We start from the raw sequence: 23158 nt of genomic DNA, 5'->3' as shown, positions 1-23158 counted from the left end.
GCTTGAAATATTTCTCCAAGGGCATAGCTATGACATTTTGGCAAAATCCAAAGGAAGGGGCAAGTCAAATGGCTAGGTATGCAGAGTGTTTGACCTACATCCAAATACAACCATTTTAACAATGTTTTTAGCACATGTTCTGTGAGTGCACGAGTTCCTCTGGTCATTCCTGATTTGACCCTATAAAACCTCTCTCTGTTTCAGTATATGAAGGGGTGATAATATCCAATAATCAGTACTAAAGCATTAGCTGGCTGACCAGCACTGCAGTTCTCCAGCAATGTGGTTAACGTTGTATGTGGTAGCACAACGGGAGAGGTTCTCCAAATCCCATCCACAGTCTCTGATTGCCCCATGGCTTCCTCCTTCCCTCAGATTCAGTGTAAATTACCTGAGGATGTGTGTTTTCTGGAGCCTTATTTTAATGAATAATACTTTTAAAGGAATGAGTTTTCTCGCCTGAAAGTAGGTTAGTTTGTTTAAAGTCTTATTTATGATTGTAAATAGCACGTGTAATTTTTGTGAGCAATTTGTGTCTAGAGTATAAAAGCTTTTGACAGAACCTGATTCACTGCTTTTCAAAAATGCGGTTACAAGTGGATGGTCGAGTGGCTAAGAAATGACTGTGAATGTTGGTATCTGGACTGTGATGTTCATTTTTTCTTGAACTAGGGGACCCAAACCATTTACAATTTGTGCAGCGAGGTTGTCTTCATCTTTTTGTTGTGTCGTGCGAGGTAGATCTTGTTTTACTAGACGTGACAAACTTTACCTGGTAATAATTAAACTCTGGCTCTGTCAGACAACTTGAGTTCTGCTCAAAGGCACAGAAGCGAGCAGTTTATAATCTGCAGGAATGATGTAAAAGAACTTCTCTAATGCCTTAGTCATTCTTCTGACTCCATTGAACTTCAAAGGTAGCTTTGTGTGTAGACTGTGAAACGCTTGGCCCAGTACCAGCCATAACAAACACAAAATGATGTTAGTATATTCACTGCAGACTTTTGCCAAGTTCCATCAAAACACAGGGGTAACTTTCTGTACAGGCTTCATAACGACTTTGAGGGACTTCCCTGGATGTTATCAAATCAGCATTATTGGATGATATTACAAAGAGTACAACCAAAAGCTGCTTCACAGCCCTCCATGTGAAGGGTCCGCACACTAAAATCTGAGCATTTAGGATATGGCAATACAGATGGCTGAACGTGGGCTGTCCTAGGTAGTGTCCTGCTGAGTATTTTGTTAGCGTTGGTCATGAGGCCTATGTTATTCAGTATAAAAGAGGGAGAGAGAGGTTGTAATTACCGAACAAGTTGAACACTCAGTGTATATGCTTCTCAGAATTTGGTAAGAGAAGTGAAAAAGTAATTTCATGTTACCAACAGTGAAGTATCCTTATTTCTGCGGCCAACTGGGAAGCAGAAAGCAGCCATATAAGGGCTGAAATTCTCCGAAGAATGTGCAATAAATAGGCAGCTGAGAAGAGCACTCCACAGGGTCTCATAAGCACAGCACTTCAAGAGGGAGAGGGATCTATTTCCAGCTTAAGGAATAGTTAGCACCACAGGACTTGTTTATTTAGTGTGGGGAAAAGACGAAAAGTTCTTAAAATAATAAATTCTCTCTTTGTAAAACGGCATAGCAGTAAAATTGTGTTCATGGGCTAGAGACATCATATTGGGGATTGGTGTATGGTTTGGTTTGGGGAACATGGGTGACTGTTTTGTTCTGCTTTTGGACGCCCTTGTGCGTGCTGACCCAGGTGTGTAGAGCACTCAGAGGCCCAGCAGAAGCACGTGCCAACCCCCAGCTTGGCTTGTGGAGGTAGGCAGAGGTGGGCCCCGTGCCACTAACGCCTTTTGAGAACTACTGGAAACGCTTCTGCCTTGTGACCAGTTGGTGGGCAAGGGGAGTCATGCCATGCCGTAGGGGACTGTGAGGCACAGAGCGCCATGCAACAGTTCTTCCAGGCCTTAGAGCTCGCCTGCAAGACTGCAGGTTACACATTTGGCTCCCTTTTCATGGCCATGAAAATCTGGGTCTTCATGGGATAAAACATCCAACCCTTGTGCTCTGAAACCCCCAAGTGTTCCTGAACATACTGGCCGTGCTCCAGATGTGTTTTGTTTGCAACAGCGGGAAGTAAAGACAGCAGCCTGAATAGAGCAAGTGCAGGAGCCCAGCAGCTTAGGGCATTGACATATGGAAGGTATGCAGCAGTAGCCCAGCTGAGAGTTGCCAGCCTTGGTGTTGAGAGTTGTCCAATTTCCAGTCTTGAGAATGCCATAAAATCTGGAAGAAGGCCAGATTTTTCCAGTGTATGTGTTGTCAGACACTGTTGCAGACTGGACACAAGTGCCTTGAAGAACTCCAATGCCCTTGAGAGCATTTCAGGCAAAGGGAAGGGAGCCGAAGCCCGTTGTAATTGTTTGTCTTGTGTGCCCTGTGTGGTTGTCATGAAAAAGGCCATCAACCCTCTGTGTCAGGGTCCCTCTGAGGACAATACAGGTTTCTATTCCTGTCACATTTTAGAAGCAGTACCGAAAAAGGTAACAAATGTTGAGAGACAATTGTCATTTTCGTAGGTCTTGGATAGGCTTAAACCAGCCCCGATGGCTTCCTGTTGCAATAGGTCCAATTGCTAAAAGAACTACTTATATTTACCCCATTGCATCTGTGGTAATTGTTGTGAGTGGGTGGAGAATAAGGGCATCCAACAGAAAGTAAACAAATTGTTGTGCTTTCAAAATGTTCTCTGCACATTTTTTTGCTTTTTAAATTATTTAGACAAAAGTAGTCAAAGGTGTTTCAGCAGGAATGTCTAACTTTTAATTTATTTTTCAAATCTAGATCATCGACAGGGAGATTAATCCCTTTGTGGACAAATGGGAAGAAGAAGGACAGTTCCCAGCACATAAAGTATTTAAAACCCTGGGACAGGCTGGATTCCTTGGTGTGGATAAGCCAACAGGTAGGAGAGTGTACAGCTCCTGAGTGTTCATGCTGACGGGGATAGACACATTGCACCATCTCAGATAGCTTTTGCCAAAGAATGAAAAATGTACTTTTATTCCCAAGTCACAGGCATGCTGCTTACCAACTATGCAGATACAGAAAATGACGTTGCTAAGTGCTCAAGTTGATATTCTCCTAAATATAAATGTTTAAAAAAATTAGTAATTGTTATTTTAAAGCCAGTGAAATAAATGTCACTTCAATTCTCAACATACAAGCTGTCTAGTGACTTCACTTTCTTCTGGATCAGGACGCATGGAATAATCTCAGTCTTCATGAAAGAAATCACAGTCTGAGTGCATTGAAAGTGCTGTAAGATTTGGCCTATTACTTAAATTTAACTTGTAACATCTACATCATTGTAATGTATTATGTCTCACCATGAAGATGAGGTTTGTTTGGGTTTTAGACTATTATATCCTAAACTGTCCTTGAAGTGCACTATTCCAGACAGCAGCATGTACAGAACAAGAAGCTGATGATAACCTGTCAAAGAGCAAGGTTCACAACGCTGTTCCTATAACTGTGAGGAAAAAGTCAAGAAGTCCAGAGGCATAGTTGGTATTTCAACTCTTCAGCTAAAATACATGTTGCAAGTTTTTTCATTTGCAAGCAATGCAATATATATTTTTTCAAGTACTACTGATAAATGTGCCTGTCAGAATTCTGTTTTTTCCCCCTTTTTTTATTCATGGTTTGAAAGTCTAAAACAAAAACAAGTTTGCATCCTGAAGTGGCAATGTTTGAACAGTTAACTGCAAATAATCATAGAATGGCTTGGGTTGGAAGGGACCTTAAAGACCATTCGGTTCCAACCCTCCTGCCATAGGCAGGGATGTCAACCACTAGATCAGGTTGGCCAAGGCCCCATCCAACCTGGCCTTGATCAGAGCAGCTCACACAACCTTAGCTATGCCACACCACATCATTATGTTGCTAAGGGACAGGGTTTGAACTGTGGAAAAAATTATGCCTTTTTACCAGTTACTTTCAGAGGAAATTTTTCTTCTTGAAATGAACTTTCATATTTTTATACGTTCCAACTTGGAAGATTTTTCTCTAGCTGTTCAGCCACTGGAGCTCGCAGAACTGGTTAGCTGTGATTGTCTGACAAATCCAATTAGGTCTGAGCTGGTACTTCTTTACAAAAATGCTGACAGTTTGAGATTACATTTAAGATTTATTTAAAGGACAAATAGGATTATTGGAGGAAGGAGAAGAATAACACCTCCACCTTCTGCTATAATTGTTTGATAGGCAGATCTGAAATATGTCTCAGTGGGGTCTGCTTCAGACTGCTAATATCCATGTTGATTGTAGTAACGCCGCCTTGCATTGCTGACAGATTACAGCTCTGTCTTTGTTGTTATATGCATCTCAGGACATGCAGAGGCCTCCTCTGGGGTAAGGAACCTCAATTGCCAAGCATGCTGTGCATAAAACATTGTAGAGGTAGGAACTTTGTATAATACTCACAAAATAGCTAGAACAAGAAATAAATTGAATAAAATCTAGTGAAGAAGGAGCATGCAAACGCAAAGATGGGCACGGAAGGCTGACTGCACTGACTACACTTGTTATACTTGTGGTTAAAAATATTTTATCCTTGGTTTTGACACTAGGTGTTAATCAAATTTGTTGGGTCTCTGCAGCTGCATTTTAACAAAACTTTTGAAAAACTGGATAAATTTCTCAGCGACATTTGGTCCATCTCACTTCATCTTCTGGAGCAAGATACTGTTACATACAAAAAATGTGGCAGCTTCTGCGAGATGCTGCCTTTGCAGTGTTCAGCGGTGCAACAGGATGACCTCAGATCCAGCTTTGCTCTGTAATTGTACAATAACATTGGGCACATCCTGAAAGTCGTGAAACTCTTGGGAAGATAAGTGAAACAGTCAGATGGGTAACAACACAGTCTCAATGTAACTTACTTTGGCAAAGCATGAAATTCTTCATCATTTTTTGAAGTGCTTATGCTTGCTGTATGACCGGTGTGTACTAGTAGCAGTAATTTAAAAAGGAAAAAAAAAGAAAGAAAAAAAGTAAGAAAAAGATCTTTTATACCCTGCCCAGCCACTTCTGCCATTTAAGAGATCTTAAGAGATTTGAGGAAGCAAAGAGTAGCCGAGAGTTTGGGTGGGATGTCAGGTGAGGTCTGGAGGAGGGAGATTAATTGGTTGGAGGAGAGCATTTGAGCCATGTGAGTAACAACCTGCCCTACTTTCCCTTTCCAGCACAAACCAAAATTACCATTTTCCTGCTGCATCCCTCCAAACCCAGATCATAATGCACTGGTGAAGAAGCCTAACTTTTTCAAATGAATAAATTTAGTAGCAGCTGCACTTTTGAAATAAAACATTTTCTGAATTTATTTTCCAAGGTCCTTCTGTCAAGTAAATTATTTATTTATTTATTTATTTTGCTGTATAATTAATTTTGAAGCTTTCTGATTGGGCAGGAACGGTTCACAAACTTGTTTTGCTTAGATAGAAGGAAACATCTGCTGGACTTCCGGATTGCTGAAACTGGACTGGTTCCCGTGTAAACACCATGCCATTCGTGAACAATGAGCTGCTAAACGGGAGGCAGGTTTCTAAAAGAACATGCCTTGCATGTGTCCCTTATCGTTGGAAACTTTCTCTGTGTGGAGAACTGATTTGGGGCACGGTTTGCATTGCAAGGGCTCCATCAGTTCCCACCAGATGCAGTTGTGGACTACAAACTTGTCCATGTTTTTCCTGTATGCCTTTTCACAGTTGTTAATGCTTAGAGTAATATTTGCAGTAGTACAATAGTTCAAGATGTTAGTTGCAGGGGTTATGTAAACACTAGGCAAGGCCAAGCTGTACATATATAATTGGAGAGCCCTGAGGATGAACAGTGCATTTAACTTACTGTCTGGTCAGTCCTCGGCCAGAGGAAGATTATTTTCTTTGAATCATTTCTCTGCTCTAGTATTATTTACATGACTCAAAAATAGGGCATACACCTTTTTTTTTTTTTCCCCTTGGAAAATGTGTTATCCTGCTACATTAGGAAATTCTTCCTACTTGTGAAATAAATGGCAAAAAAGTGAATGTTATTTATTAATAAGAAGTGTCTTTTTGGTCTGTGCAAAAAGCGTTTTACAGAATTGCTCAGTTCAGCCTGAAGTATTTAGTTTGAGGGGGAAAAAAAAAAAACAACATCTCCTTATACTTTTTACTGTTCATTTATGCTTACTGTGTGTTTCTCCTCAAGTTATAAAGTGTCTGGGCTGTCGAGGTACTGACAGTCCCAAAACTCAAGACAGAAAATATTAGGGTAAGGAGCAAAAATATTTTAAACAGTCTTGGTAATTGGCCATTGGTGACTTTGCTAAGGGAAGCGGGCAAGACATATTTTTTGGAGTATTTTGTGTGCAGATCAGATGAAATGTTGGAGTAAAAGCTGAAAACATCCACACAGTCCTTTGTAATCTTATGGTTTATGAATCAACGCCTTGGCTGTTACTAAATTTTAGGATGCGTTGCCAAAGACAGGCTCAAAATTTGCTGTTACGTGCTTGCATAACTCTACATGTCCATGTGGATGACTGAAAGTTTTTTTTTATCAGCTGATGCAAAAGTGCAGGAATCCTCCTGTAAAGGCTCAGGGAAAGCAAAGGGGAAGGAGAAAGAGGTTTGCGAGAGGGCTGTGTCCTTCTGTCCTGCTTCTACATATAGCATCACATTGAGATGTGAGCGATAATGATGCCTGCTCTGGGTATTTCACTAGCAGTTTCACTGGCAGTCCTGTAGGAATATTGAGTAGAATGTGTTTGTATGCACAAATGATTATGACAGTATGTCCAAATAGTAGTTTTCATTTATCCCTGTCAAACAATTAGCAGTGCACTTGCAGAAATACATTCTTAAACATATCAGTCAGGATAGAACGGTGTAAGACTTCCCACAGAGGAGAAAGTATAGTTTTACACTATCTCTTCTCTGTACTGCTGGGATATATGCCAGATCTGGGACTGGATAAAGTAATAAGCAGTATGTTCTTGTCACCTGAGACAGATAAGCATCTGATGGAACAAAACACATTTCGAATGATTGATTGCTTTGCAGTTGGAAAACGATGCAATGTCTTGCTGTACGAAAGCCTGTTTATTGCACGTTTGTGTGTTAAATGGGGGAATATAGATCTGTGCTATCCTCTGAAGTTAATTCTGCTATTTTCTTCACAAATATACATTTCTCTTGTAAGAGGAGACCTTATGAGAGTTTGGTAGTGGAAAGTCACCTTCAAAGTGCGTGGGGGAGTTCACTCTCTCTTTTTCTCCTGCCTGTAACACTAAGCCTTATTATTATTTGGAATTAGCAAAAGAAGGACCTTGGAGGAACAGTGAAGTCTGTCACTGGAAAGGGATTTAGTAGTTCTGATTAAATGGGGTTTTATGATTTCACAGAGAGTAAATGTAAGAAACTTCTGAGGTGTATCTATGGGTAGAAGCTAATAGGGATAGAGCTGCCAGAAGAGAAGTCTTTGCCCCCCCCCCCCCCCCAAACTCAGGAGTGGAGCAGCTACAGTGCTTGTGGGTTTAAGCATAGCCAGCTGAACTGACCATCTGATCTTTTTCTTGCCTACAAACGAATGCAACTGGATGTTAATAATAGTCGTGCTGTGGAGGTTTGGGAGTGTGAGGGCGTTGTGCTACGTGTTAAGATGCCCGTGAACCAGTAAATGAGAGCTCTGAAATATTTATCAGTTACAAGGTACACCTGTTCTGCAATCAGAAAAGAGCCTCAAAATAGCCTTTGAAAAACAATAGACTAAAATGAGTCACCGCTTTATTTGAATTGAATTGCTGACAAAATTAGTGATGGATGGAAGTGGTGTGGAGACCTTAGTCAGATAAGTGTAAGAAATTTCAGGTGCTTATCTGGCCTCCTTAATTTTAAGGAAAACATTGTTATATGTGTACATATAAATTTTACATGGTGATCCTTTTATTTATTTTCCCTCTCTTGTGAAATGGAAAAGCGTAGGATGAAATGCAGTTGAAAATGGTAGCACGGAGACTGTTTGCTGCACTTCAAGGACCAGCATCTACCTGAGCTCTGTTCCTGGTCAGACAAGGGAATGGGTACCTGAATTCCCTTTTTTTTTTTTTTTTCTTCTTTATCTGTTGTTTTGGTGGTTGTTGGGGGTGCTGACTCTCCGCAGGATTTAGAAGCCTGAGTGCCTCATTCTTTGCGGCTGGTTAGGGAGTGCACCAGCACCTCTGGGAATAGCTTGTTCAGCTATTAAGAGCAGTTTTGCAGAAACACCCGGCAGAGAACAGATTTACTGAAGGACAGCAAGTCTTTCTGGAAGAGATAATCTTCCTTTAAGTGTGTTGTTGATAGAGAGATCAGATTAGTTCCTGGGATTCTACTTTTGTACTTGAGATAAAGCAAATCCTCACACTTGTGGCTTGAATGCAGGACAAAGCAATACTTCATCCAATTCAGGTATGAACATGCCAGTGCTTTAGGGGCAGACTAGGATTTTTTGAAGCCTGGTACGTGTACCCAGGTGGTTACAGGCTATGTCAAAATGGTATCGGGGGGGACACAAAAAATGTCTCTTTCCTGGAAGAAGCTAGAAGTGTCTAACTGTGATCAAATGCTCAGCTATGCCCCTGCAATTAAGTGCTTGAACTCCCGATGCTCCGTTCCCCCATGGCAAGCCAGATTTGCTTCTAGGTCTCACAGGCTTCACACAAGCTGACAGATCCCCGTGGTGTCTGGAAGCTGACTCACAGCACTTAGTTTCCGTTTGTATGAGAAGCAGCGAGAAGCAGCTCTCCCCGTGGGTATGGTTCTCCACCTCCCAGCCGAGAAGGGGCCATCAGCACGCTGCCCCGCTCTGCGTAGCGTGCCGGGCTGGGCTCCGGGGCGTGCCAGGCTGTACGTGCAGCAGAGTCCGTCCTTCTCCCTTCTCATTAACTTTACATTAAGTGTGCACCAGCTCGAGTGCGTTGTATGAAAATGAGGCTTGTTAATGAGGTTTCAGGGTTGCACGAAACTATAAACACTACAATACCAAGTATGTGTATTTGGGGGAGTGCAGTCCAGAAACGCAGACTTAAAAGCTAAAGCTGTGACATTGTTTGAAGGTCACAATGCAAAGGAACATTAGAGTGGGAACCTTGATTTCCAGAATCTACGAAGAATCTTTTTCCAGAAGCTATGGTCTTACTTACTACCTAGCTGGTTTTGTCTTTTTTTACATGCTGATGCTTCAACCTTCAGCAGAGAGGATTCTTCTCTAGCTAATTCTCTACTCCCTAATGCAGAAGTTGTAGTAATAACAGTTTTCTTATTTCAATGAAGAAGTAAGAAGAGGACCTGTGTACGGCTCGGAGGTCTAGGTGCTGAATCAGGAGCCCAGTCTAATCTGTGGGGAAGGACTAATTGGACTAATTGGTACTGAATGGGACCAAAAGCCAGATGGCGTTTATCAGCCTAGCATCATGACAAAACAGTGGAAGAAGCAATCAAGATTCCTGGTAGTAACTTGTGATCGTTTATTTGGGGATGTACCTGTTTCAGAAGCTGTGGACCAAACATACTCTAGGTTGGGTTGAATGCTTCAGTTAGATTTTGTAACTTTTTTTTTTTATCTTTGTGAGCTATTTCCTCCTGTTGCTGTGCTTCTGAAGGTCTCTATGTACAACTTTGCTTTGAATTTATAGATTTCCATAGAGAATTGCTGGGCTCAGGTGTTTTTGAGCAAACAGGCAAATCTGCTAAAAATCTGTTGTTCTTAATTTTGTGATTGTGAATAGCAAAAGAGTGTACATCAAGGAGAGAAGCTGAATAGATTAAAGAAATATGAAATATTACAACACCTGAAAAGAATATAAGGATTGAGACAGTATCAAGTAAGAGATACCGTTTGGGAGTTCCCATTAAAAGAATTGAGTTTATCCCTGTATTTCAGTGGATCAAATGGCAAAACTGTCACTTGACAAAGCTTGGGCCAATGAATGTGCTTACATTAAAATAACCTTCATCTTAGAAGTTTCTTTAATTTACATGTCACTGTCTTTTCCCAGTCTCAGAAGTTTGACACTAGATTCTTGGCATCTGTCATGTACTGAGATGGAATAACCAGAATGCTTTCTGAAAGGTTTAGATACACCCTTAATGCATTGAGACACGTCAGTACATTGAGTGGGGGGAACTTATCATTGTGAAACCTAGGCTTGATTCACTTTTATCCACTTGCTTTTGCATTATTAACTGCTGGGAGCGAAGGTTGGTTTCTTTCCTGGGACTGAAAGTGGGAAAAATATTGTGAAACAGTCATTCTGAGGTTGACATGGAAAATCTCTGAAGAACTGTTGACTTGTCAACGCTTGCAGATCCCATAGGTCAATAAACAGATCACAAACTTTGAATGACAGCTGGCTTGAGAACATTAACAAGACTGCAGAAAGATTGCATTGTTCTGAGGTAGGTGTTTTTATGCTCAATATTTGAGCAAGATAAGCTGGTGTCCAGCCTGGACAAACCAGAACACGTGTAGCTGAATAGAAGAAATAAGAAGAAAAAAAAACACATACCACCAACAAAAAGCCCAGATATCTCTTTAGTTCTAGTTTTCCTATTCTGATCTAGTTTTTCTAATCCATAGTGACCCAGGTGATGCAAACTCATCATCACATTATTACGGAGGCATCATTAATAATCTAATCCATGGAGATACTGCATAAGCTCTTAGTCATTCCTGGCAGTGGTAAGGAAGTTCAAAGGTCCACATGCCAGTAAACTTTCTTTTCCTATAAGTGAAAAACAGGACTTGGCATTATCTTTCTCCCTTTCTGACAGGTGGTTAACATTGCATCCACCTTTGTGAATCTTGTCCTTACCCTTGCAAGACAACTGTTGGACTTCCCCTGCTGTAAACTGGACTCGTGGGGACAGTGCTAATCCTTTTTGACATTCATCCCAGCAAGGAGGACAGACCAAGACGCAGGCACAGTCTGCATGTGACTAGCAACTTGCATACAGGAGAAGTAATGCACACAGCACTTCGTAATACCGTATGCTACATGGTAATCAAAAGATGTCAGAAAAGGATACTGGTACAAATAATTTAGCTCCTTTGTGCTTACTACATAGATAAGGTTAGAGCTGCCTGTTTGCAGCTTCCTAATTTGAAGGAGTGGAAAAAGCGAATTTTGAGGTAAAGATGCAGAGAACTGAGGTTGCAGTAGTTTGTAATCATGCGATAATGTGTGGAATAGATATCACCATTTCACAGTGAACCTGGAAGTGAAGCATACCTAGTTGTGTGACATGGGGCTCATGTTTGTTCTGCTTTGAGGTCTGTTTTGATTTCACTGTTTACCCTCATGTAATACTGTTTTGATTTCATTGTTTGCCCTCAGGTAGTACTGACAGGCACATCAGAGGCTGTATGATACCCCCTAACAAGTGAAGTGGGAAATGAAAAAAATGTTTGCTTATTTTTCTGAAGTACTTCTAAAATCTATTACATTGGCCGGAAAAATACTTGTAACCTATGCCCTGGTGTATTGGCACAATCATGTTGAAGTTCTTTTATAAGCTTAGCCTTAATAATACACCAATTTGTAGCTTTGTGGTTGGTCCAAAGAATCAATCCATTTAACTTCATATTCTCAATTGATTAATTACATTTTAAAAATATACAAATTGTTTTTGAAGTGGAGATACGTTGACGACAGGAATGAGTGAAGCTTTAAAACTTCAAAACCAGTTCTTTTGACTGGGCAGTCTGACCAGTGCAGGACAACTACTTGGTGTGTTTGTGGAGAGGCAAGCAGGGATTTCATGCCATCAGAACTTGTGTCTCATTATCTCCTGTGTGCTACTCAGTTTGAGGATTGCTTGAGTTGTAAGTAGGGTGGGGAAACAGCAGGAGGCTCAGGCATGTGTGAGTGAATGCTCTGTCCAGCTATAATCTGACCTGATACGGAAAAGTAATACTCCATCCTGAATTGTACTTGGTAGTGATAAGCATGATTGTATATATGTTATACATTTATATTATTTGTTGCAGTAAAGTTTGTTGCATTTTATACATTGATTTTTATTTAGAGAGAAGGATTTTTTTTTTTTTACATTTTCTGTTGTTTTAAACCCTCTACAAAACTACAAAGAAATATGAATTTAGTCAGTTCAGGCAGTTTGGTTTTATCTGGGACTGTTGCTGTTTCATTCAGGGGTATAAACAAAGTGATGAATGTAGTGTTTTAAGTGCTCAGGAATGTATGGGCTTAGCAGTGAGTTCTCACCAGTTCTGATCGACTTTTCTGTCCTAGATTAATTTTCTTCATTGTTTTTTATTCTCTACAGAAGAATTTTGCCACATTATACCGCTGTTGAATGAAGAATGAGATGTAGATGAGTGTTCAAAACCATGCCAGTGTGATTGCTACCCATACCATTTCCCTATAACATCTGAGAGCAGTGTGTATGTGTTGTCCGTAGCTTTGGGGCTGCATAGGTACAGCAGACGAGTAGCATGGACTCTGCTTCTCCTGCACCACCCTTGCAAGAAGCGGTGTCCCGTTCCCTAGCATTGTGCTGAAATTTGCTCTGAGTGCCGGAATTCAACTCGGTAACATTTCCCAGGAGCTGAGGGGTTGGCAGTGCCTCAGGGCTGACCATGTCCTTGGCCTGCCACCTACTTCTCAAAGCTTTGATCCTGTAGCACAAGATATCCTTTAGCTATCTTGTTTAAGTACGTGCTTAAGTGCATTGTCTGGTCTTACTGCTTGGGTTCCTACAGGACAGGACACGTTTGTGAACTAGTTGCCACTTGGTGTAAGGTATTCACACTTTAGCTGTTTTTCCTACTATAATCTATAACGTCCAAGGAAAACAATAACAAATGTTTCCTGCAAACTGTAATCCAATATAAAGAGGACAGTGATAAGATATGATAAGCTGATAGCTATTCTTCTCAGAAGCCTGAATAACAGCAAGAGGAAATGATTTGATTTGTTGTTGAGTTTGTCGCATTTTATTTTTGGTGCACGTCACAGGACAAAAAACAAATATAAGCAAATGTGTTTTTTTGAAACTTTAATTTCTTTTTTTGTTTGTTTGTTTGATTTACTTATTTTTTTTTAAGGCCTGCTTAGGACAGATGCTGTCTATACATTAAGCCAGAAGCTTAATGTAATAGTATTAGTGGGTTGTGTTTATATGGTCTCCTACTTATTTCACAAGAGTGATCTCAAAATGGAAATGCGCACAGCAAACTTTCAGGGCAAACTGGATCAAGTGTCATCGCAACTCCCCCAGGGGACTGGTGCACAATAAAAACTAGAGATGGGAAAATATCATAATCCCAGGACTCTGTGGAACAATATAAATATTTAAGGGGTGAAAGGAACACTAAGCAGGACTTCTGGGTTGTGTGTGCAGGACAGGACAGAGTTTATTACAGCCTTGCCCCTGCCTTGTGGTGCCTGTGAAATCTGAGTAGCTATTTCAGTTATTTTGCTGCTGACTTTGTTGGAGGAGACCTTGGGAGGAGACTCGTCAGAAGTTTATTGGGGCAGAGGTTGAGGAGTGGGCAGGGATAAATGGGTGTTAGGACAAAACAAAGGGAAGAGGCCACAAGAGGGTGCGAAGATTTAACTTTTTTTTTTTATTATTCTAGGCGCATTTGGTTTTGTGTTGCTGTTTCAAAGCCACAGTCATCTGGAGGCAATGCAGCTTCACCCTGTTTGAAAAACAGAAAAGAAAAAGTGTTTATCGATTTAAAAAATGAAAAAGAAGGCTGAATTAAAACTTTTATTTTAAATTTTCCAGCTGTCCACTCAAGAAACCCTTGAGATATCTTCATCTTCTTTTTTTTTTTTTTTCAGTAATATAAAAGAACAGTTTTAGAATGCGTAGAATTGCTAAAAAGTGTCTGCTTAAGTGTTGGAGTTGCAGGCCAACTGGAAAGGACACAGGGACTGGGGAAGCGTTCTTCTAAACACCAGAATTGTTTCTATGCTCAAATTGAAAACCACTTTCCTGTTTTACAGAATTAGTTTTGAAATTGGACTTCAGTGTCAGTTTGGAATTATTTCTTTTTCTCAAAAAATAGTCCATTTCATCTCGCCTACTAATGCATCCAGATAAATTAATGAAGTCAGGGGTTCCTAACTCCGGCCAAACTGCTTGGTTGGCTCTGCCCTTCCCTGGGGTTAGCCGTTTTGCAGAGGTTATTATCTTGCAATGTTTTCTGCTTTTGTTGCTAATGTCTCTTCTGTGTTGTCTCTCCAGCAGATATATGGGAGACTAGTTAGGAAAGACAGTACTTCTTGCAGGACAGATGTATTAGCTGGAGGCTGTGCTTGTCTGGTACCTTTCTGCCTTTCCTGTGATAGCCTAAAAGAGCTGCTTCTGAAGGAGTCTCTAATGCAACAGCTATTGTTTCCCGTAAGACCACAAAGCTGCTCTGTGGTCTTGTCTGAGCTGGGAAATGTCTCCAGAGCTGGGAAGCAGCAGCCGCGATGACGGAGGAGCTCTGGAGGAGGACGGGGGTTTTCCCTGGGACGCTGCCGTGAGCGCAGCCACGCACTGGCCAGCACATCTTTTGCATGGCTCTGCTAGGTGGAGGTCAAGTGGAAAACCTTCCTGGTAGGGTGACAGTTGGTAGGGTGGTGGGACAGCAGGGAACTGAAGCAACAAGGTACGTGGACTTTCTGATTTCAGTGAGTGTTTAAGGGCTTTTTCTCCTTAGTGTTCCTAACCACTGCTTCTGTTTGTGTCAGAGCCAGTGTTACACGTTGTCTGATGGAAACAAACCCAGAACTGTAGGAAAACACCTTGAGCAGCATACAGGAAAATCGGTTCACAACCTATTGCAGATGTCTTTCAAGTTCCTTCATGGTGGAATACCTGAACTCTGTTGTCAGCTGACAGTGCATCAATTTCATTTCAGTACCAGAAATCTTTCTGGTGATGGGAGACATGTTTTTGGTAGGACTTTTTTGGCATGGGACCTTTGAAACACTATGACCTGTCTCTGTGCAGTTTCCTTTGGCCTGTGAAGCTAGCACAAAATGTGCACTCCCCCCAAACCTCCAGCATTTACAAATTCACTTTGCTTGCTTCATCTGAACAGGGAAGCAAAGGGCAGAATTAATGGAAAATTTCCTTGAGTGAGTATAACAGGGGCAGATAATTGAGTTTTTATAGCATCATTAAATGGTTTAAAAATCTCCGAAGGTGACTTTAGTGAGAATTTTTTCTGCTCCCTAGTCAGAGGAAATGAATGAGACTGTTACTCTCACCCTCCCTTTATCATTCAAGAGCTGGGGTCCTTTGGTGGAGCGGAAGCTCCATGAGTAATAAGACTACTGAAAGGAATTGGTGGTGTTGTTCTTTTTTTCCTTTTTATATTATGAATAACTAGTGAAACTCATCCCACAGAATTGTAGAGAGCAAAGTTTAATAGGAATCCAGAAGCTATTACACACTTTATAGATGGTGGGGCCATCCACAGATGCTTTAGGGAGAGCAACTGTATTTCTGATCATCAGCTACTCACTCAGCGGGTGCCAGCACCGTTTCACAGCTTCCTACACTCTCTGTCTACTGGGCGGACCAGAGCTTTGGTCCCAGCAGCAATATTGTAGTCTTACACCAGAGATCTGGACTTTATCTTGTGATGTTTTTCAGCTGAGATGCAAGGTGCATCCCTAGTGCTTTGCTTGGACAGCATGGGTATCGTTGTGTGGCCGGGGAGGAAGGTGCATGGGGGAGGGTGAAGGACGTGTTGGCACCAAGCTGGTCCAGAGCCTCTGGGGAGTCAGGTCATCCACCAGATTGTGGCATGGCCGGGGATTTGTGGAAAGAGAAACAGCTTCTGGGGAACTGCTAGAAGGATGAGATCCACTCCAGTCTCAGTTTTGCCAGGAATGAAAAGTACAGGTACTTAAAGTACTAATAATAATCAGTGGATATTCCAGCTTCTCAGAATCATCCCCCAGCCCAAGATTAATTTTCGTGCTTCCCTCCTTTTTCTTATATTGGGATTACTATGATCATATTTTTTACAAGTCATTACCATTCACATGTTTTCTAAATCCTACCAGCAGTTTTCAGCCATCTTGGTCTATTTGTGTTTTTCCGTTGAGCCTCTTCTCTCTTTCTTGCTGTGTTTTCCCCTCTTAAGAGGACTCAGGTGGGTCCATGTGTTACTGCTCTAACAATTGCAATTTGCCATTTCTCCTTTTTTAACTTCCTTTGGGAGGAGTAAGGGTAATTTTCTTTTTTTGTTCGTGATAAACCGATGAATTTCTGGGCATAAGTGGAGGAAAAAAGTTTTGTTTTTTTTTTATGATCAGATATTCTTGGCATTGCTAAAAATGTTAAGGTCCTGAAGGCTGAGGAAATTGAATCTTTTTTTTGTCATCTACTTGGTATGGATTTACTCTGCAAAGCCAGTGCCATTTCAGAGAAATTTAGAAAGATGGACTTTGCTTCATCAGGAAAGCTTATTAAAGATTAAATTGTATATTTTCTCCTCAAGCTAGTAACACGCTGTGTTTTTTTTACCTGTTCTTTTGTTTGTTCTTGCTCAGTAACCTTTACAGAAATTTTATTTTGGAAGATAAATAGAATATCTTACTCATTCAGCATTCTAATAGGGATTTGCTTTCCAGGTCTCTCTTCTCATAGCCGAGCAGTTCAGGCTAAATCCTGCTATCATGGAAGTCCATGTTTACAAAAGAAAACAAAAAGCCTCTGATTCCGTTTTATTTGATTCTTGTTTGTTTGTTTTAGGTAGAATGCTGACTTTTTTTCCCTTTTATTTTAAAGGAAGGCAGATGAACGGGCAGCAGCATGGGAGCAGTTTGCTCTTCTGTGGCGGACAGCAAGAAGCCATTAGCTGAGCTGTCGCCTGCAGCAAGTCAGGAAATTCTTTCCAGTGTGTCCAGATGCTTCCTGCACACAGCGCTGGTGTCATACTTGGCACGTGGTTAAAAATAAATAAAGTCACACTCGGACTGCTTTTTATTTTGTGTTTTGCCCAGTCCTCTGGCACTAGGGAGGCCTTGCTGGTTGGCCAGTGTTGCTGTGCATGGGGTTGTTTTGAAGAACGGAAAGGAGCTGCATAAAATGTGATCATGTCTAGCTGTTGAAAGCCTTTCATGTTTGTTTTTTTTTTTTTATCTGCCTTTCTGTATGTGTCCTGCCTTGCTAAAAAGATAGTTAAGGCAGCTGAAGCTTGTAGCAGTGCAGCACTCAAGGCGGGGGGGGAGTAAATGTTGGTATCTTTGCGTTCTGTGTTGGATTTGAGCTGACCCTCATACATCCTCTGAGCACTCTGTGGACTGCATTTTGTAGTTGTACAAACTGGACGTCCTGTCTTGTGCTTGTAAAACCTCGTGCTTGTGGACACTTGGACCTGTAAAAGAAACCAGGATGCTACATTTCGGCAGGTCTTTCCTGGGCTTCCAGTCACCACACTGATGAGATGTCAGGATAAACCACATAAACTCTCAAAAGGAAAAGCAGTTGTCTATGCCGTCTCCTTATCTTCTTCCAAACACAGTTTTGGGAATCCTGTCCCCTGTCTCTGTCCAAGTTTTAGTTGGATATCATCAGGTTCCATAATCCCAGAGGAGGATGTGAAACAAGAAGAATGCAGGATGAAACAAATACCAGGAGGAAAACACTTAAAGTAGAAGTCATTTCAGCAGGAAATGTCCTATTCCGTCCAGCAAGCTTACTTTGGAACTATGATCATGATGCTTATATCTTTGTTTCTGACTTTATTCCGTGCTACTGAGAATCCAGTTTCTTCTTTCCTTGAATATTGTCTGAGAGGTATATATTTTGGTCTTTGAAAACTTTGTCTGCAATTACAAAATGCCTGCAAAGGTGTTTTGAGATCTGCAGGCTACTTCTTTTAAAACTGAAGAAACCCTCAGCGTTAGAGATGCCCACTGAACATGTCCGTGCAAACTGATGTGCAGGAGAACTGACTCGACCCATAGACTCGCTGCACTGTGTAACCTCCAAGCAACTCCAGGTATTTCAGAGCAGCATCTCTCTGTGATAAACCGGAATTTGGGCCTTTGTGTGGTTTGTATGGTGCTGCCCTCTCAGTTAGGGAAAGGAGGGGAAATCTTTCAGTTAGAGGAGGGGATGGCACAGAATGGAATGGTGTGAATCAGACTTTCTCCAAGGATAATTTTCAAGCAGGTGTCTGCCGTGTAATACATATAAATGTATAGAATTCCAGAATCTTCCGTCTGATCTTGCTAAAGCTTTAACCGGTTTTAATTGTTCCCATGTTTCAAGTGACTTGAAAACAATCTGAGATTCCAAAACTAAACCCATGAGATGATTAGACTTGGAGATTTTACTTTTGCAGTGACTATAGCGTAGTTCTTTGTACGTGGTTACTGCATGATGTGGCATCAGGAGACAGCATCAGATCTTTTGTCCTACTTCCAAGCTATCTGGGACTCAGGATGAGCACTGTGAGTGCAGCTGCCCTGCATGGCTTTAAAATGTCTTGCCTGGATTTGGGGTAGGTTTTTGTTGCTTGTTGTAGTATGGATCTTCTTGCACACGTGGATTTATTGAGGAGAAGCTAAATAGAGAGTGGGCATATTGACATGGCTGCTAGTTTTGGAAAGCAACCACTGCCTCTTTGCCTGCTGCTCCTTCAAGCATCCATGAGGCCAGATGGAGGGAACCAAAGGTGGAAACTTGGGGTGTCCTGGTTTGTAGGTGGAGCAGCACATGTGAAGGGTGGTGGTCTCTGACACTCTCTAACATCCCCTTTGCTGTCTTTTGAATGAAAATGCTAATAGTGCTTAAAGGGGAAAATTAGTTCATATTTAAATAAAATTCCCCCTTCCTTTCAGTATTTTATGGGTTCAATGGGTTGTGGTGAGCTATGTTATGTAAATGCCTCCACATGCTGAATGATCTCATTTTCCATGTGGGAGTATAGAATAAACTTCAGAACACAAAAGATTACAAGGAAAGGTGACATTAATTATACAAAATTACCATCAGAAGGCAGATTATTATACAGAACATTCTTTTTGACATTGTGAAACAGTTTTTAATTTAATATTAAGTTTAATCTGACAACACTCAAAAATAACCACAAATCTCTGCAGTTTAATTTCTGACAAGGGAATATCCTTAAAGTTAGTTATTAAAGCATACTAATGTTTTTTGGGGGAAAGGATTTAAAGTCTAAGGTCTAGTGAATAATAATAAAGAAGGGCTTAATTGAAATCAGTAATTTTTAGTCATAACATAGCTCAGTAAGAAAAGATGAAGTGGAACAACACCTGGGTTCTTCTCAGTCCCAAATACCTACTAGCTGTGAAGTAGTTAAGACATTTGACATGAGAATGCAAACATAAAAGTTTGAAAAAAACTGGGTTGACATTTAGTTGGTACAGTGTTTAAAAAGAAAGAAGAAAAATTAATATAGAAAATTAGAGAAATTGAAACTTAATGTAGATAGCAGACACCGATTTCTCAGAGGCCATGGTTGCAAAATGCGTGCAGTAAATCAAGCACTGGTGAGGTAAGGCTCGTGTTTTGCAATTATCACTGACTTTTGCGATGTACAAGCCCTTACAGGATTCCTTTTTATCACAAATCAATGCCAGGGAAATACTGGCTTATTTTAAAAGGAAAAAAAAAAATAAAAACAATCCAAGAGCTACACTTAGAGAGTTTATTAAAGTGCGATGGAAACTTTCATATGGTTATGATTATTTTTGCTTATGTCTACAGGCTGCCACTAAGAGCAGGGCTCGTGGTGCTGGCAGGCTGGAGATTCCCCCCTGCAGCTGGTTGTTGGCCCAAGCCAGCCGTGGGAGGAGGCAGGGTGACGGGGAGCTGAAATGCAGAGGTGGCAAAGGCAGCTGGACCCTGGCATTAGGAGTCTGCGTAGCTGTGATGAATGTGGGGGAGAGAGAAAATTCCTGATCGGGATGGTTTGTGATCAGAACAACTTGGGGGGATTACTGTACTCCAAGATGTGAAAGATGCCAGCAGATGAACCATGCAGAGAAGTGCTTACCTCCAGTATCCCACTGTGTGCCCCCTCAGCTTCCCCTCTCCCTCCCCATTTTTGTCTGTGGTGTTTTTCAGTCACATTTTGTTGTTGGGAGAGGGGTTAATTTCAGTGAGATGGGGCATGTTCTCAAAACATATTAAAAAATGTTCTTACTGCTGAGGCATCAGGCTGTGAAATCACTTGGCAGTGGTGTTTTTATTTCATCTGACCCTGGGGAATCTGAAGGAGACCACAAATGCATTTTTAATGATCAGCTGCAATTTTATTTATAAGTAATGAATTGTAACTGATCGGGGCTTCATTTGGGGTGTAGAAAACAACAATATGAAGTCATTCTGAAGTGCAGGGCTAGATGAAAATATCCATGTTCGACATAGGAAAGCAGAATCAAAGCGTTGAGTTTTTCTGGGTGAGATGTGTGTCGCAACCTGCTCTGCAAGGGGCATAGGCTTGAGGGATTGTTGCTAAGCTTGTTTTCAAGACGGTGCTCTGGGAAGACCGTATGTCAGCATCATATCTTGTTCTTACAGCAGTGCTTTAAGTGCTCAGGCTGCTGGCTGAAGCTCTCCGATAATGGAAGATAGCTTCTGTATTGTTTGCCCGTACCTTTTTATCTGCTTAGGGGTTAATATCACCTTTGTTTAAATAATCTCTGGGCAAGATAAACTCTCAGAGGCCTGAGTGCTGGGTATTGTCATTTTCCTGTTGAACATTAGTGAGAGCTGGGCATGTATTTTCAATTTTAATTTCTTGAAAATTGACTTCGTGATTGCAAGAAGGAAGCGATGTGATAAACATTGTGCTTCCTCTGTGGTGTCTTCCTTAGCACATCTTTCCTTGCTGGCTCCTATCAAAGCCTTCAGCTACTTCAAACGGCCTTAAAGCAAGTAACTACATTAGTTGGACTGCCCTAAGTGCTTAGCTGCTGGGGGTCTTTCTCCCTGAACGGTCACACTGGCACAGTGCAGAGTAAGGGAAGGACAAGACAGGTGGCAAATCCTGCTCACAGTGGTTTTAAAGGCAGCATCCTCGTTTGCTTCAATGAGTCCTGGATTAAAAAGCAGGAAGCATATCTTGTGTAGCTGAGGGAGCCGTCTGCATGTGCCAGCTCTGGAGAAGGTCTTTGGAAGGGAGTAGGTCACCAAAAAATGCTGCCGGGAAGCTGTGATGTGTTTTACCTTGGTTTCCTAAGAAACGCTCTTATGTTATTAAGTGCTCAGTTTCCTTTAATACTTTTGGATGTTACCGAGCTTAAACAGATTAATTCAAGGTCCCAGGGATAACCAGATCCTGAATGTCTGAAGAAGTCATTAATGGGTGAGAGGAGCAAGGTGAGAACAAATGCCCCAGTGAGAGAAACATGACGTTGTGAGCTGAAGTTGCCTGCTCCCTTGGCCAGATACCTGTCTTTGCTGCTTTCTTGAGCATATTGGTGTGCATCTGAGAGTATGTGGATGGATACCCACAGGTTGGTGCGAACACAGCACCTGGATCTCTGCGTTTTGGACAGGGTTTCCCTTGACACGATGGCAGGGGATAGTACAATCTAATTCTTTTGCTGTGTTGCCAGGCATAGTAATGATCATCACCGATGACATAAATATTTATGGAAAAAAATTTCATCCCCTCTTTCCACTTTCAGTGACGGTTTTTATCCTCATTGTTTCACTGCTCACTGTCAAATCACCCGTTTGATTCATTTTTCGTCATATATACTCACCGCTCTGCGCTTGTGGGCTACTCTAATATTGCATATATTCAGGTTATTGGGAGAATTATTGTGTTATTTTTGGAGGAGTGCTTTTTACTGTATATTGTGCACATTGTTAATACAGTGTTTCTATATTGCTTTGGGACAGTATGTTATTATTGTCAAATGTGCTTTTTCTGTGTTGGTTCCACAGCAGCAATGCTTTTTTGATATTTTAGAAAAGGTTTCACTGGTTAGTGTTTTTGTTTTTGTTTCCCCCCCCCCCCCAAGGAAATCTTTATAAAGATATTTGCAGTAGTTGTGCTTTACACATTATTAATACATTTATACATATTTTACAAAGCCCAAATATGTTAAAATAAAATTAAGGGTCAAGCAGGAGCCCACAGATCCAATTAATGTGTTCCAGTAAATGCCCTTAAACCCTCTGTGCAGTGGGAATGGGGCACAGAAAACCTCTCCTGATACTTATTTCCACTTATTGCTTCAATATTTAATTATCATGGCTTAGTTGCTGTAATTCTCAGTGAGTTTTTGAAAGACTTAATTTGAAACTAATTGGACTAATGCACCGACCGTTAATTATGCAGGCCAGCAGATGGAGGAACGGTGGGAAGTCAGTCTTTGTGGAGACATTGCAGGTCAAGGCCGAAGCTGAAGTATGTCTGAGTAAAATCAGGCAAATCTCTCCACCTTCCTCTGAACCCCTTTGCTGGCATCTGCAACAGGGGAAGATGTGGGTGCCATGACAGCCTTGGTGCTGGGCTTGGCGCTTGTCCTACAAGGAGAACTGAGGTAGGCCTCAGTGGTGGTGCTCAGTCATGTTCTCTGTAACGTGAGCCACAGCGGCGAGACAGGTTTATATATATATGTGTGTGTGTGTGTATATATATATCCCAATGTTATGTTAAGACACTTGTACACGTTTTCCAAGCTTTAAATAAGCATTATTGGACATTTTTAATTTTAATGTAAATTTGAAAGGGGAAGACAATCACATTGCTTGTGAAACATCATCTTTTTTACCTGATGCCCTTTCCTGACAGGTTTTACATGTGTAGGTGATCTGTGGGGGAGGCCTTATTTCTTTGCAGGAGCAGGGTGCTTTTTCTTTGGCTAGTGAAGGTACTGCTGGTTGGAGAAGTTTGTCTTCAAGAAGTTAATCAGCTCATGAAATTTCAGTGAAGCATTACAGGCTCTTGAATTTTGCATTCTCTCTGCTGGGCAGCTGGACATTACTGTAAATTTGCAATAAATGTGTCATTGAAAATTGAGAACTTGCCAGCTTGGTTACAGTGAGGAAGTTTACTCATGCTCTTTCATTCGTGCAGTTTTGTGTGAGCATTTCCTATGCTATCT

The 23158-nt window shown here is 41.2% G+C and overlaps 1 protein-coding gene across 8 annotated transcripts in view; it reads left to right on the top strand.

The window, feature by feature from the left end:
- LOC310895707 (putative acyl-CoA dehydrogenase 6) overlaps nucleotides 1-23158 on the top strand; it is an 89177-nt gene that overhangs the window by 13296 nt on the left and 52723 nt on the right. For 6 of the 8 annotated variants that reach the window (XR_014580881.1, XM_083827319.1, XM_083827316.1 and 3 more), the window contains one exon: nucleotides 2854-2974. Coding sequence is in view for 6 of the 8 variants with exons in the window: in XM_083827319.1 (XP_083683445.1) it covers nucleotides 2854-2974 (121 nt within the window). In the remaining 2 variants the exon portion in view is untranslated. Of the gene's footprint in view, nucleotides 1-2853; nucleotides 2975-4399; nucleotides 4471-4680; nucleotides 8135-23158 lie in introns of those variants that run through there. The other 2 variants (XM_083827320.1, XM_083827315.1) reach the window with 2 other exon arrangements.

This window comes from Anser anser (genome assembly GCF_964211835.1).
Source record: "Anser anser genome assembly, chromosome: 2".
NCBI lineage: Eukaryota > Metazoa > Chordata > Aves > Anseriformes > Anatidae > Anser > Anser anser.
This window is presented reverse-complemented; position numbering and strand designations above follow the sequence as displayed.